This window comes from Olea europaea, chromosome 10 (assembly GCF_002742605.1).
Source record: "Olea europaea var. sylvestris chromosome 10, O_europaea_v1, whole genome shotgun sequence".
Lineage (NCBI taxonomy): Eukaryota > Viridiplantae > Streptophyta > Magnoliopsida > Lamiales > Oleaceae > Olea > Olea europaea.
In genome coordinates this window covers 2,212,868-2,226,222 of record NC_036246.1, presented here as the reverse complement: position 1 = coordinate 2,226,222, position 13,355 = coordinate 2,212,868, and the positions used below count along the sequence as shown (strand labels likewise).

Genomic DNA, 13,355 nt, shown 5'->3' with positions numbered 1-13,355 from the left:
AAAAATGTTATGTATAACATAATGAGCTTGTGAAAGGAAATTTTCAGTACTATTACTTATCGACAACATCATAAATTGAAGAGAATTGAGATGTAGTTATGAGATTAGTGCTTTTTTTCTTCAATTAAAAAAAGGTAAACATGTAAGTGAGTTGGATTGGTTAGATTAACTAGTGGTTTGAGACTTCAAGTCATGACTGAACCAATCCACCATAATTTTAAAAGAAAACCAAACCAAATCAATTACTTGTGTCGAACCGGCTCAAGTCAGTTTGGTTTGATCGATTTTTCAATTTTTTGTCCAGGCCTAATTAATGTTGAAGCTAAAGGAAGGTGTCAACCATCATTAGGTTGAACTAGGGTGTCCACTTCTCCTTATTTATTTCTTTAATAATTCTATTTGTGCATAATAGAGTTATATAATGATTTTATATACAAATTATGTGTCAAAAGAGAGTGAAGAATTTATTTGGTTGAAAAATTTCGATTCAATTATATTTCATCACAACATGTGTACATAAACCATTATGTACTTATGGCACAATCGTTCTTTCCTATACAAAGGTCTGTTTACTTTAATATACGAAATGTGTGAATAAAAAATAATTTAATCGATTATAAATAGTTTATAAATATCATCTACATGTGAGAAACTAAAATTTGTTTCGTTGGCGTTGAGGTGAAAGTTGGATTTGGGATTTTGACATTTTGTAGTAGAAATTTATTAAGAGCATTTTCAAAAGACTTTATAGACATGAGATACTCTTTATTTTAAATAGTCGACCCTTAAAATTATACTCCAAGAGACTCCTTAAATTAATAATTTAATTTAAAAGAGTGGGTTTTACTCTTCAAATTTGAATAGCCAAACTCACCTTCTATAGTTAAATGCATTCAAATTGTTTTAATTTTTAATGTAGGAAAATAATAAAATAATTTAGAGAAAATCAGTTAAAATAAAAGGTAGTGAAGAATAATAAATTTTTTTGTAAGTATTAAAATTAAGGCTCCGTTTGGTAGCCATTTTTTTTAAAATACATTTTTCTCTCTCTTCTTTTCATCCATACATTCTTTATTAAAATAATATTACACATAAATAAAAAAATTTTCCTTATTTCTCAACCACACATTTCACATCAATTTACTATTCTAAAATGCATTTTTACGTAAAAATATCTATGTAACACCCCCTAAGTGTTGATATACGGTGCTTGGTGGAGTGCATTAAAATTCAACTCTATAAATTTATAGATATTTTTCAAATGATAGAAGATGCTCTTTAAAAATAGAGAGTCTATTAGGAATGTTCTAATAAGCCTTTGTTTGACAACCAATTTTTATAAATAATATACAAAATCTATCGAAGTCAAATATAAGGAACCATTGATACTAAATTACAATATAGTAACTTAATTGGCATAAATTAAAGTATAGTACCTATAGTATGGTAGTTGCAAACATAAATAATCCAAAGTAAGGGTTAATTATATAAATGGTCATCGAATTTTGCACCATGTTACCCATCCGTCACTTAAATGGAAAAATTCGTTAAGTCCAATAAACGACATGAATTTGAGTGATGGGTGGGTAGCACGGTGCAAAGTTCGGTGACCATTGAGACACTTTTAAAGTTCAATTATGAAGTAGTAACACTTAACGAAATTCAAGGACTATTGAGTTACGTTTTTAAGTTCAGTGACTAAGTAGTAACATAGGGCAAAGTTCAAATCAACCTCAGTTACATTGGAACTATTCGAATATTTTTGTGCTTTTATTTAATTTTTCTTTGTCAATTTCTTTTAGTGTTCCAACTGTTTCCCTTTCAATTTATTTATGCGGAGTTTGAGGTACGGTGAACTGATACCAGTTGATTTAAAAATCAAACGTACTTATTCACCATGATGGATGAATATTAGGAACAATTCTATTTTTATTTAATTTATAAGTCTCTGATTTTCTATTTCCTCTTTTTTCTCTTCATTTTCTTTGATTTCTTCTTTCATAGAGGTCTATTTGAGAAGTTTAGCTCTTGTTTGATCCTCATTTTGAGGGATAAAATGAATTTTTGAATAGTATATTGAAGGAAAATGTGTAGTTAAAAAATAAGGAAAAGTTTTGAATTTGCGTATAATATTATTTTATTGAAAAATGTGTGGTTAAATGATGTCAAATTACTGTTTAAGAATGTAATTTTTTTTTTTTTGAAAGAATGAGACTCAAACAAGGGTTTAATAATTCAATTTAAAAATATATCTTAATGGCCACTGAACTTTACTCTATGTTACTACTTAGTCACCAAACTTAAAAACGTGACTCAATGGTTACTGAATTTCGCTAAGTGTTACTACTTCATAATCGAACTTTAAAATGTATCTCAATGGTCACCAAACTTTGCACCGCTTTACCCATCCGTCACTCAAGTTGATATCGTTTGTTGGACTTAACAGATTTTTTCATTTGAATGACGGATGAGCAACACGGTGCAAAGTTCGGTGACTATTGAGATACATTTTATATGTTCGGTTATGAAGTAGTAAAACTTGGGCGAAGTTCAGTGACCATTGAGTTATATTTTTAAGTTCAGTGATTAAGTAATAACATAGGGCAAAATTCGGTGATCATTTATATAATTAACCCTCTAAAGTAAACGGAGTGTGGCTCGACGGCCCAATTGGAAAGTCTAAAGCCCGTACCAAAATTTGGAAGCCCGCAGAAGTTCATCTTATCCTGAGGACGAGATTTTCTTCAAGTATCCATCAACTTGAATTCTCCACCTAACTCTCAGGATTAGGAATTGGATTTTTCAATTCCCCACAAAACCTTATCTCCTTCTCAATCCTTCCCTTTTGCCACATCCACATTTTCCCCCTTTCTACTTTCTTCCCATTTGTACTGTTCCTCATTGGCTTCTTGCAAGATCGTAATGTCACCACTATTTTGTTAACACTGTAAGAAATTATCGCCAATGGCAGCCTTAATTTCCTGCCATCATTATTCTTCTCTACAATTTACAACTACCCATAAACTTCTTAAGCATAAACTACAGTCGAAAAACATCAATTATGCTTCCGTTCGGCAATTTAAACCTCAATGTACTTCTCAAAATACGCCTCCGTCCCAGCCTCAAAATGAACAGGCAAGCTCTTCAATCGACAAAGAAATTTATTTTTAACTTTTTGTATTTATGATGTATAAAGAGTAGTACTTTTTGGAACTCAACCACGTTTGAGTTTTAGGGAATTGAATTGCTTTCTGTTGTAAACACTGTGGTTAGAACTGTAAGTAACTTAAAAGTTAAATCTGGGAATTTGATGAAATTACGATTTGAACAGAAAAATTGGAGGTCTTCAATAAAGGATTGTGCAATATCTATAGCACTGGCGGTTGGTTTGATAACTGGAGTACCAGCATTGGGAGGAGCAGGAGAGGCAATGGCAAATGCAATTGATCCAGCATTGCCCGACGTTTCAGTTTTGATTTCCGGGCCACCAATAAAGGATCCAGGGGCATTGTTGAGGTACGCATTGCCGATTGACAATAAGGCTATTCGGGAGGTTCAAAAGCCGCTCGAAGATATTACTGATAGTCTCAAGGTTGCTGGTGTGAAGGCCCTTGATTCTGTCGAAAGAGTAATCCCCTATTCTTCATTTAAATAGTGCAGTTTGTGCATAATGTAGTTACATAATGGTTTACATACATATGAGATGAGGTGTCAAAAAAGATAGTGGAGAAGTTTATTTTTATTTTTTATTTGTTTGAAAAAATCTCACGCAATCATATCCACCACATCATAGGTATATAAACCATTATGTACATGCAGTACACGGTCTTCTTTTTAGTATAATTTTGCAGCTTCAAATTTATGATGGACATAGATATTTGTATGTATGCGTCGAAAAGTTTTTACAATGTATTGATTGGTTTTCATCTTGGCTTTTCCAATGAGCTGTAGAATGTTAGACAGGCATCACGGGCTCTTAAACAAGGTAGAACCTTGATTGTTGGAGGTTTGGCAAAGTCAAAGGTTGACGATGGAATTGAATTGCTTAACAAACTGGAAACCGGACTAGATGAGCTTCAAAAAATTGTGGAGGATAGGAATCGGGATGCTGTTGCACCTAAGCAGAAGGAATTGCTTAATTATGTCGGAGGGTAAGTGCACGAAATTGTTGTTTCTTAACTATTGATGTTCATGCTGTCAAAATGTCTGCATAAGTTTCATACTAAAAAGTTGAAGTGGATTTTTCCTATAACGTGATTCATCCGAGAGCACAAAATACTCCAATGGAGATCAGAAACAACTCTTGCTGACCATATTGAGAACTGAAAGTATACTGGTTTTCAGTGTGAAAATACTGGTAGGACAATGTTTCTGTATTTTTTGCTAAAAAATGAGGAGTTGGCAGTTTCTAAGACTTGGTCTCTACAGACTTTCATGCATATGAATGTTTATCACATGTATGTTGCACATTTAGCATTTTTTAGGTTACCAGGTTCCAAGTGGTTAGTCACCGCCACATCATTCAAATCATATCCCGTGTAACTTGCTTTAATGGCTATTCTTATGGGATTTGGTTCCTCTGAGGGTATGGGAAATTTTCTATAATGAGAATGTGGTTTTAAAGAATCAGCTTTTAATCCTTGTGGAAATCACTAGAATAAAGCCAGATTTTCATTCTCATTTGACAACAAGTTTGACACCTCTTAGGCAGAACAAATCTAGCCAATGATGGGATGGATGTGTTTAAAATTAGCGGTGTAGAATGCTGCCACTTGAAAGAATGTCAAACTTAATGTATGTACATGTAGGCTGTAGCCTGGTTGAAATCACTAACGACAATAATCTTGCTTGATTTCTACCAAATTCTCCTTGAGGCCTAGAAAATGGGAAGAACTTGAAAAAGTTGGACTTCCTAAAGTATGCTTGTCTCATTTAAACCCTGGTCATTGACTGCAGCTGAGATCTTCCTGGGGCATTGGATTTCTGCAGTGTTGAAGAGGATATGGTGGATGGATTTCCATATGAAGTACCTGAAGAATATAGAAATATGCCATTGCTAAAGGGAAGAGCAACGGTGGATATGAAGGTCAAGTTGAAAGACAATCCTAACCTGAATGAATGTGTATTCCGCATTGTTTTGGATGGTTACAATGCCCCTGTAACTGCTGGAAATTTTGTCGATTTAGTGGAAAGACATTTCTATGACGGCATGGAGATTCAAAGATGTAAGGCTGCTTAGAGAATGTAAAATGTGATTTTCAATATTATCCTTGAGGAGTCACTCAATTTTTTCACATGCTCATAATAAATGAAGTTAGCCTGTTCTAATTTCCTTAAGCTTATAGATACTCCTGTTGTTTCTTCTGCAGCGGATGGCTTTGTAGTTCAAACAGGAGATCCTGAAGGTCCTGCTGAGGGCTTTATTGACCCCAGCACAGAGAAAACTCGTACTATTCCTCTGGAGATTATGGTGAATGGAGAAAAGGCGCCCTTTTATGGAGAAACTCTGGAAGTAAGTTTCGAGACAAATGTCCCCTTTTAAGAATCCTTGGGCGGTTTGATGCTAAGTTATGTGTTCTTCGACAGGAGCTTGGTCTATACAAGGCGCAAACAAAGCTTCCATTTAATGCATTTGGAACTATGGCGATGGCCAGAGAGGTGAGAAGTCTGAACATAAAGAACTGTTTTTACACATATAATTCACTTAATTTGACAGGTACTATCTTCTCTGAATCAATTAATTTTAATGATGACAGGAATTTGAGAATAATTCGGCTTCGAGCCAGGTATTTTGGCTATTAAAAGAAAGCGAACTAACTCCTAGCAATGCCAACATATTGGATGGTCGATATGCAGTATTTGGTTATGTGACAGAAAATGAGGATTTTTTGGCAGACCTAAAGGTTGGAGATGTTATAGAGTCGATGCAGGTAGTGTCTGGCATAGATAATCTTGCCAACCCGAGCTACAAGATTGCTGGTTAGGAGAAGACTTTCATAATCAAATTTATTGTGGTCCAGTAATTCTATCGTGTTGATTCAACACAACTTGCATTTCCACTATTTTTCAGTCAATAATGTTTTCAAGTCTTCTAGCATGTGGATTTCATGTTGCAATCTATTTCATTCATTACAGCAAACAACAGGTGTACTTGTTAATGATCAGTCGCATATCTGTGCAACTTCTATTGTAAAAACGAATTCTTTGAATTTCATGGGAAAATTGGATTGCAGGATTATTGTCCACAAGAAGTCATTTTTACAGCGTTCACATGTAATTGGATTTGTGGGTTCCCATGTTCAACTTTCAGAAATACCCTGGATAATGAAAATCTATGTTTACAATTGTATCTTTCTCCATAAACACATATTTCAAGATATTAATAGATAGTCTCATCATGAATTACACATATTTAGCTTTGTACAAATGATTCAAGATGAGGTTCGACTGTTCTGCTTGTTTAGTGTAATATCATTCGTAAGACATATAGTGGATATGATGGAAAAGAGGAGAGAAAACGAGCCAAACTGTACGCATCAAATTTGCCGTTTTTTCTTCTCTGGTGTATCAATGTACTTGCGCTTTCATCCCATAAGTCCTCAGTTGAAAATTCTTAGAAGCCTCAGAAATCACTTTAACCTACATTATACAGCATGTATTTAATTGGGAGAGCAGAAAAATACGGAAATGTTTGGTAGCTAACGTTTTGAAGAGAGAGTCCAGATACCAGTTCAGGCTTTTTGGAGTACACCCGCACAATCATGTCTTGGTAATATGTTGGAAGCAAATGGCTGACTCGACTATCAGGTATGGGGAATTTCTCTTCGCTCTGATAATCCTGAAAATACGGTATAGCTGTTGATATTTACAGAAAATGAGGGAAATCTGAAAAGTTTCGAAACTCGTGGCACTTAAAATTGGGAAAGTAGAAAGTATACCTCGAAGAACATGATGCTGGAAGAGGGAAAACATCCAAAAAACGAAAAATAACCAATAATTAATATAGTCGCATGAAAACATTACTAATCATACATGTTGTGAGATATTCGGGAAGAAGTTTAATTCAGTTAAAAGAGCTTCCATCAACATGCACCTTTCAAGTGGATTATTCCTCCCGCGAGTCAAGTCTATCTTGACATTGCTCACAACGACATCCTCTTCTCTAAGGGTCACTCCTCCGCTTTTCTATATGAATAAAAAGTTAGTTATTTTTCCATATGAAAACTATGCAACTAGCAAAGAAACTTTTGTAGATATATAAAATGTATCATCAGTATTTGTAAAGTACCTGTGAACAAATAATATCTTGTGCGGTAACATGCTTAAAATTTTCCAGTTTGTCCTTGGGAACAATACACTCGTCACAAAACTGCGAAAACAGTAGCATATAACTCATTTATCATATACAAGAACTATTAAATGGACAGAGTTAAAAAGTTTTGAGAGTGGAACTTAAACTGTACATACAACTTAAAGCAAACCTTATATAAATCTCTTCGGAAAATGCGTTGTATCAGATCTCGAGATTCCTTTAGTTCTTGGGCTGGAGATGTCTGAATTGTTTTGATTATAGTGTCATCTAACTACACCGAAAAACACCACCAAAGTTTATATCAGTACTGAGGTACAAAAGAGGATATTAAAAATTTACAAGAGCACCCAAACCTTCCAATATTTCGAAGGATCGTGTATGTATGATGATATTTCGAGATAATCATATGCACCCACTAAGGCATCTACAACCATTAGGTCTATTGCCTGAGAAACATTAAAAAACTTAAAGTGACTGCCTTCATAAATCAAAGAAAACCTGAGGGAACTCGTATTATAACCTGGTCTATGTTTAAAACAGGAAAGTAGTCCACACCTTCACTTTCGCATGAGTATAAACTGTCCTGAATAGATCTGCTCGACAGGAAAATAATTTCTGGATGTTCAAATCTGCAATCATGCATGCAGATACACGTGAAAGATAATAAAATACAAATCTACTTTCAATTTTATCATTTATTATTACTAACAATCTTTGTTCCGGTAGCATATCTCGTCTCCCATGACTCTCATTGTTTCCATCAACCTGACAGTCATAAAAAAATCCCATAGTAAATCTATTAATATTTTGTAACTATCTTCAAGCAGCTTGTTTATAAATATTCGAACGTGTGCATGTGCTAGAATTTTGAAGAAGATCGAACAAACACCTCTGAAACTGGAAATTGCAACCAAGACCACATGCTCGGGAATCGCGAACAATGTAATCAAACCTGACAACCAGTTTATGCACTTGTAAGCAACAGAAGGGAAACAAAAAAGAGGGGATAGAAGAAGGGAAAATACACATGACATTCAAATAAGAAAACTGGATCCCAGCATCGCAGTTACTAACTTGTCGACATCAATTCCATTTCGACCATTCGCCACAATATCATACAGAAAAAACTTTTCCCTTGCACTCTTGAAATAAGAGAAAATATGAACGTGTCAAATAGTATAAAGCTTTGATGTGACCATAAAAGTTAAAAGAATAAAAGAGATAAAATTGTATTTTAAGTATGCAATTTATACATATTAATGACATAACACACATCATAACTAAGTAAATATGAGAACAAGACTTACTTTGTCCATGGCAAACTTGGAACTTGCAAGTATCATTTCCTGGCAATGAGTTACAGGTCAATGAAAACAGAAAAAGTGATAAAAACTCACACGTTTGGAGTACAATGTCTAGTTGAGAGGGAGAGTCTAACACTAATTGTAGAAGTAAATACTTTTATCTTAAGATAAATGGCAGAGAGAGAGAGGAGTACCAAGACTTAGTATCACAACATTGACTCATCTATTCTATCAGATTGCCAACCAACACTATAGGTTATTTTTTTAATTAAAACCACACATGGTTGTGTATTTTATTAAAATCATAAAGTAAGAGTATTTATCATTTGTAGAACAATAACTTACGTTTCATCACCCAATAAGCTGTCAAAATCTTGGCAACAGAATCTACTCCTATTTTATAACATCCATTTTGTTTCAGACTTGGAAATTAAGTCTTACAGGCAACAGAACTGTACATTTTAAAGTCAATACATTCATGATAATAATCCCAGAACTGACTTAAGTCTTGGTGGCACTGGCATACTTCTTGACATGGCATCTAACCAAAATGGTGCATCTTGAAGTAAAAATTTCTGATGGCAACATAGATTTGCTCTAACCAGTAAAAGAGTGCAAACTACCTTAAGTCCTTAACCATCAATATTATCATGTGGTATACAGATGATTGAGATTAAAGTTAACCCATTTTGAATAACGCTTCACCCCACCAGGCACACCTAACAAGTACCTAATAAATGAATGCAATCTTTAAGCAAAAATAATAACTCAATAATTAATGATACAAAAAATGACATAAGAAGAATTCTCTGAAATCATTTTCAACTGTCAAGGCACCAAAGCTGCAGTATCAAGAAAACATAAAGTCTAGACTTTCTTGAAAGTAAAAGTTTTAAATAACAGATGATAGAAACTTGAATGAAGAAAAGAGAGAGTAAAACACTTGTAGCTATTAGCCCACCTTAACTCTTTTCACCATCTCAGTCTCTATTTCAATATGATGCTCCTCAACAATATGATCCACCATGTCCACAGACATTTGCTCATGAGACCTACAATTAAGCAACTCTGAGATAAGATAGTACGAGTTATCCTAGGGCATATTGGTGGATCACAGTTAAATATTGATCCTGACAATGAAAATTATATATCATAAGAGAGTAAGTATGCAACATCGCATTGATCTCAAAAGACTGAAAATAAAGTTGAAGGCAAAAATCCTTATTGACAAAAAAATCGAACTTAGAATTAGCAGATATATGCTAATCATCAATACATTTTCAATCCACGTTGTATGTGTGCGTACAACTGAAAATGGGACCAAGATACAAGGTTAAGGCACACTATTGACAAGATGGTGGAAAATAAAATGGTCATGTGATTTTTAAGTGTATTAGATCACCCATTCATTCACTAGTGCAGAGTAAAGATTATCAAGCACAACTATCCAACATTCTCTTTCCAGGGAAAATATGCAGTAGATTTTGCAATTGGTAGATATTCCCACCCCAAAAATTATAACTTCTGGTTGTAGCGTGAATTTTAAGAGTTGAATGGTATCAAGGGAGAAGGAAATAATTATAATTAGTTGTTCATAGGTAATATGAATGACGTAGTAGTTGTTTATTGCTAATTTTAGCTAATGTAGGACTAGGGATGGCAATTTGGCTCGCCAGTTCGGGCCGCCCATGGCTCGGCCCAGAAAAGTCCTAGTTGGCCCGTGGCTTGATGGGCTGGCTCGTTAAAAAGAAAAAAAGGCAGCAAGCTGCCTTTATTAAAAAAAAAATAAAAAATAAAAAACTGAGCCTCGAATTTTTTGCCGAGTTTTTGCTCGACTCGGCTCGGGCCAAAAAAAGCCCGTTTTAATTTTACTCGAGTCGAGCCCGAGCCTCGAGTTTTGGTTCGCGTTGACGTTCTTATGTGGGACTCAAAAATTTCATGTATTGGGTTTTTGAAATTTTGTAGATAATTATTTGAACTGAAATTTGACTTGAGAGTTTGAAATGATTATTTTTAACTCCAAGGATAGTCTCAGAATGGAAATCAGTTTTTTCCATTGTAGTTAAGATGGGATTTAATCAAAACATTCCAAAAAGGAATGAAGGCCATTCTTTATCAAAGGTTAAGTGGAAACAAAAGGCTTTAACCCTATGGAAACATTATTAAACAAGCATAGGGGATGCAATTGTAACAGTTATAGAACTTGTACATCAGAAGCTGCAAGCTGAAAGCAAATCCGGTTGGGCGGAAACATCTTCTCCGGATTTAAAATTTATACTAACATCACTTTTTAATTGCCAAGTGACATTTGATTACAGGTTTAACCACCCTCTCCAGATTTTCCATTTATACTAATCTCATCTCTTTCTTCTAACTAGTGATTTAGTGGACAAAACCGTGTTAATCCATTCTAATGCAATTTGTGTTCAACTGGTGCCATTTTAACCAACTGTCCATCTCTCACATTTCCATGGCAAAACACTGAGGGAATTTAATATGTCAAAAATATGTTAATGTCTACACCTTTAAATGCCACATAACAGAAAATGTAGTTAGTTCAAGAATATTACCATTGTGATCCATTGAGAACCTTTGGAAGAAATTCATGTTCAAATAAGTGGCTAAATGGCCCATGGCCTATATCATGCAAAATACCTATCAGTTGAAACATAACACAAGGTGAACATCAAGAAGAAAATAAATTAGTGATTCATTTATAAAAAATATATATATTTTTTAATTTACTTACCTGCAAGTTTCACTGTTTGCACATCAAAGCGATCAATACCAAGCTCTAAACCCTACACAAAAATCATATTGAATAATGGACGTATACTCTGGCACTGCAGTTTTCACTATTAAAGAATACTTCCATAGTTCCATTAAGATAGAATACTTGGTGGGTCTTAAGTTTGTGAACAGCTTCGCCAGCGAGCCAATACACACCAAGAGAATGTTCAAATCTAGAATGCACCGCTCCTGGATAAACCATGTGTGCCAAGCCTGGGAATAAATAACAAAAATTAAAGAAAGTGCCAGTTCAAGCCAACCAAACAGAATTATAGGTCACTTAGACCCGACATATACTTTAAGCCAACATAATAACAGGATTTTTTGGTTAAATGGGATATCGATTACCGAGAAAATTACCGGGGTTGGGAACCACAATCATAACCTTAGTTCTCAATTTGCATCAAGTAGCTTCAAAGTCAAAGTACTATGGAGTAGAGGGTTGTGTTGAGCAGAAACACCTCTTTCCTGGTCAGGAAGATTTTTGGGAATCTGAAAATCATTTGCTGTAGCCTATATTCTAAATGTAAACACCAAAAAACACCTTGCAGCGGCAAGTAGGACAGAAGGACAACATTTTCTTAAAACGTGTGTAGAATAATGAAAATAAAATGTACTGATGCATCAATTATAAATCATCTTTAACATTAAACTTGGATTGAAAAGAGTTAGTTGGAGTAAATATAGTGAAGAACTATTGGAAGTCAAAGAAAACAGACAAATTCAATTTCCTCTCACGTGGAAACTAAGGATAATTGACATGTACATAAAAAAGTCTCGCCAATCTAATATGATTACTAGTCAACAAAACATGGAAAGAGAAAGATTATGCACTCACCTAGTTGTTTAAGATCGCGTAGCCTGTAAACCAAAGATATCATGTTAGCTACGTTCTCAGCACAATTATGCACATGAATTACCAAAACAAAAACAATGAAAGTATAAAAAATGATTACTGGTAAAAGAAAAGGATGTAAGCATTTACCTTTGAAATTGTTCGGTGTCAATGAACTTCAAAACGAGCTGCAAACAGGCAAAAAAAACAGCTAAAATCGCACATTGGGAGGAAGAAGCAGCATTTTGTGAAAAATAAAAAATAAAAAAAAATACAAATAATATAAGTGATACATGTAAATTTATATTGAAAAAAATGAAAAAGAAAAAATGGCTCTTAACAAGTAAGCTAACATTTTTTTTTTCCATTGATTAAATTACACTGTACAGCAAATTAAGAAACTTAATTTCGTCTATCATCATTCTCACTAGGTGCAATGTAATCTTGGTATACGACAACTCAAAAATATAAATTAAAATTGCAGCCGGCTACAATAATAGGAAAACTTAATTTCGTTCTCGCACGTCAGAATTAATGATAAGAGCGTAATTTCAGTTCGAGGGTGAAAACAAAAAATGACCGGATCAAGGTAGATGTTGCCATGGACATTGTCATGAACGTGCTTGAAGAACCTAACACCTTGTGAGGAGGCGAAATTGAGTTCTTCGTTGCAAAATTCTCCCATACTCTCTTCTGCTTTCGTCTCCCGAACTCCAGGCTACAAGAGCATGAACACATAATCTATGAAAACTGCAATTCAGATGAAGTAGCACAAATCTATGAAATTGAAAACGCCATTAATGGTGATTACAAAACAGTTACATACAATTTGTTGGAGAGAGTGAGAGAGAGTTTCTTTTACTGTATGCTACCAATGATTAAAGGGTCATTTGTGGGAGTAGTAAGGTGTGGTCATTTGTGATAAAAGAGACTAGCCTAATTGGCTAAGCGTAAAAGGTTCAATTACGAATAAATAATACTTAAATAATAACTTTACTTTTCTGCTAAGTATTCTGGGTTTCAGGTCCCTGTTTCTTGGGCATAACCCAAGTTTGCTAAAGGTGGCAGGGCAATGACAGAGATAGGACGTTAGATTCATTGCAATAAGGATAGC

General features: G+C 34.4%; 2 protein-coding genes across 3 annotated transcripts; one reads left to right on the top strand and one right to left on the bottom strand.

Moving 5' to 3' along the window:
- Window positions 1-2,780: 2,780 nt before the first annotated feature.
- LOC111400846 (peptidyl-prolyl cis-trans isomerase CYP38, chloroplastic) lies at window positions 2,781-6,255 on the top strand. Its single transcript, XM_023028279.1, has 7 exons — window positions 2,781-3,135; window positions 3,332-3,628; window positions 3,952-4,151; window positions 4,990-5,225; window positions 5,370-5,512; window positions 5,587-5,658; window positions 5,757-6,255. The coding sequence occupies exons 1-7, from the start codon at window positions 2,965-2,967 to the stop codon at window positions 5,982-5,984; spliced, it is 1,347 nt and encodes a 448-aa protein (XP_022884047.1). The 5' UTR covers window positions 2,781-2,964; the 3' UTR covers window positions 5,985-6,255.
- Window positions 6,256-6,322: 67 nt separating this feature from the next.
- Window positions 6,323-13,355, bottom strand: LOC111400845 (deoxynucleoside triphosphate triphosphohydrolase SAMHD1 homolog). Of its 2 annotated transcripts, none has more exons than XM_023028277.1 (20): window positions 13,239-13,355; window positions 12,822-12,959; window positions 12,392-12,429; window positions 12,245-12,267; window positions 11,513-11,619; window positions 11,366-11,417; window positions 11,187-11,271; window positions 9,578-9,668; window positions 8,620-8,658; window positions 8,387-8,454; window positions 8,202-8,264; window positions 8,022-8,077; window positions 7,868-7,941; window positions 7,666-7,758; window positions 7,482-7,583; window positions 7,289-7,369; window positions 7,094-7,185; window positions 6,939-6,954; window positions 6,728-6,838; window positions 6,323-6,639 (listed from the first exon to the last, which is right to left on the bottom strand). In XM_023028277.1, exons 1-20 carry the CDS (start codon window positions 13,338-13,340, stop codon window positions 6,568-6,570), a joined length of 1,503 nt encoding a protein of 500 aa, XP_022884045.1. In that variant the 5' UTR covers window positions 13,341-13,355; the 3' UTR covers window positions 6,323-6,567. The 2 variants fall into 2 exon arrangements, with proteins under 2 accessions (XP_022884045.1, XP_022884046.1); XM_023028278.1 differs by having other exon boundaries at window positions 7,868-7,905.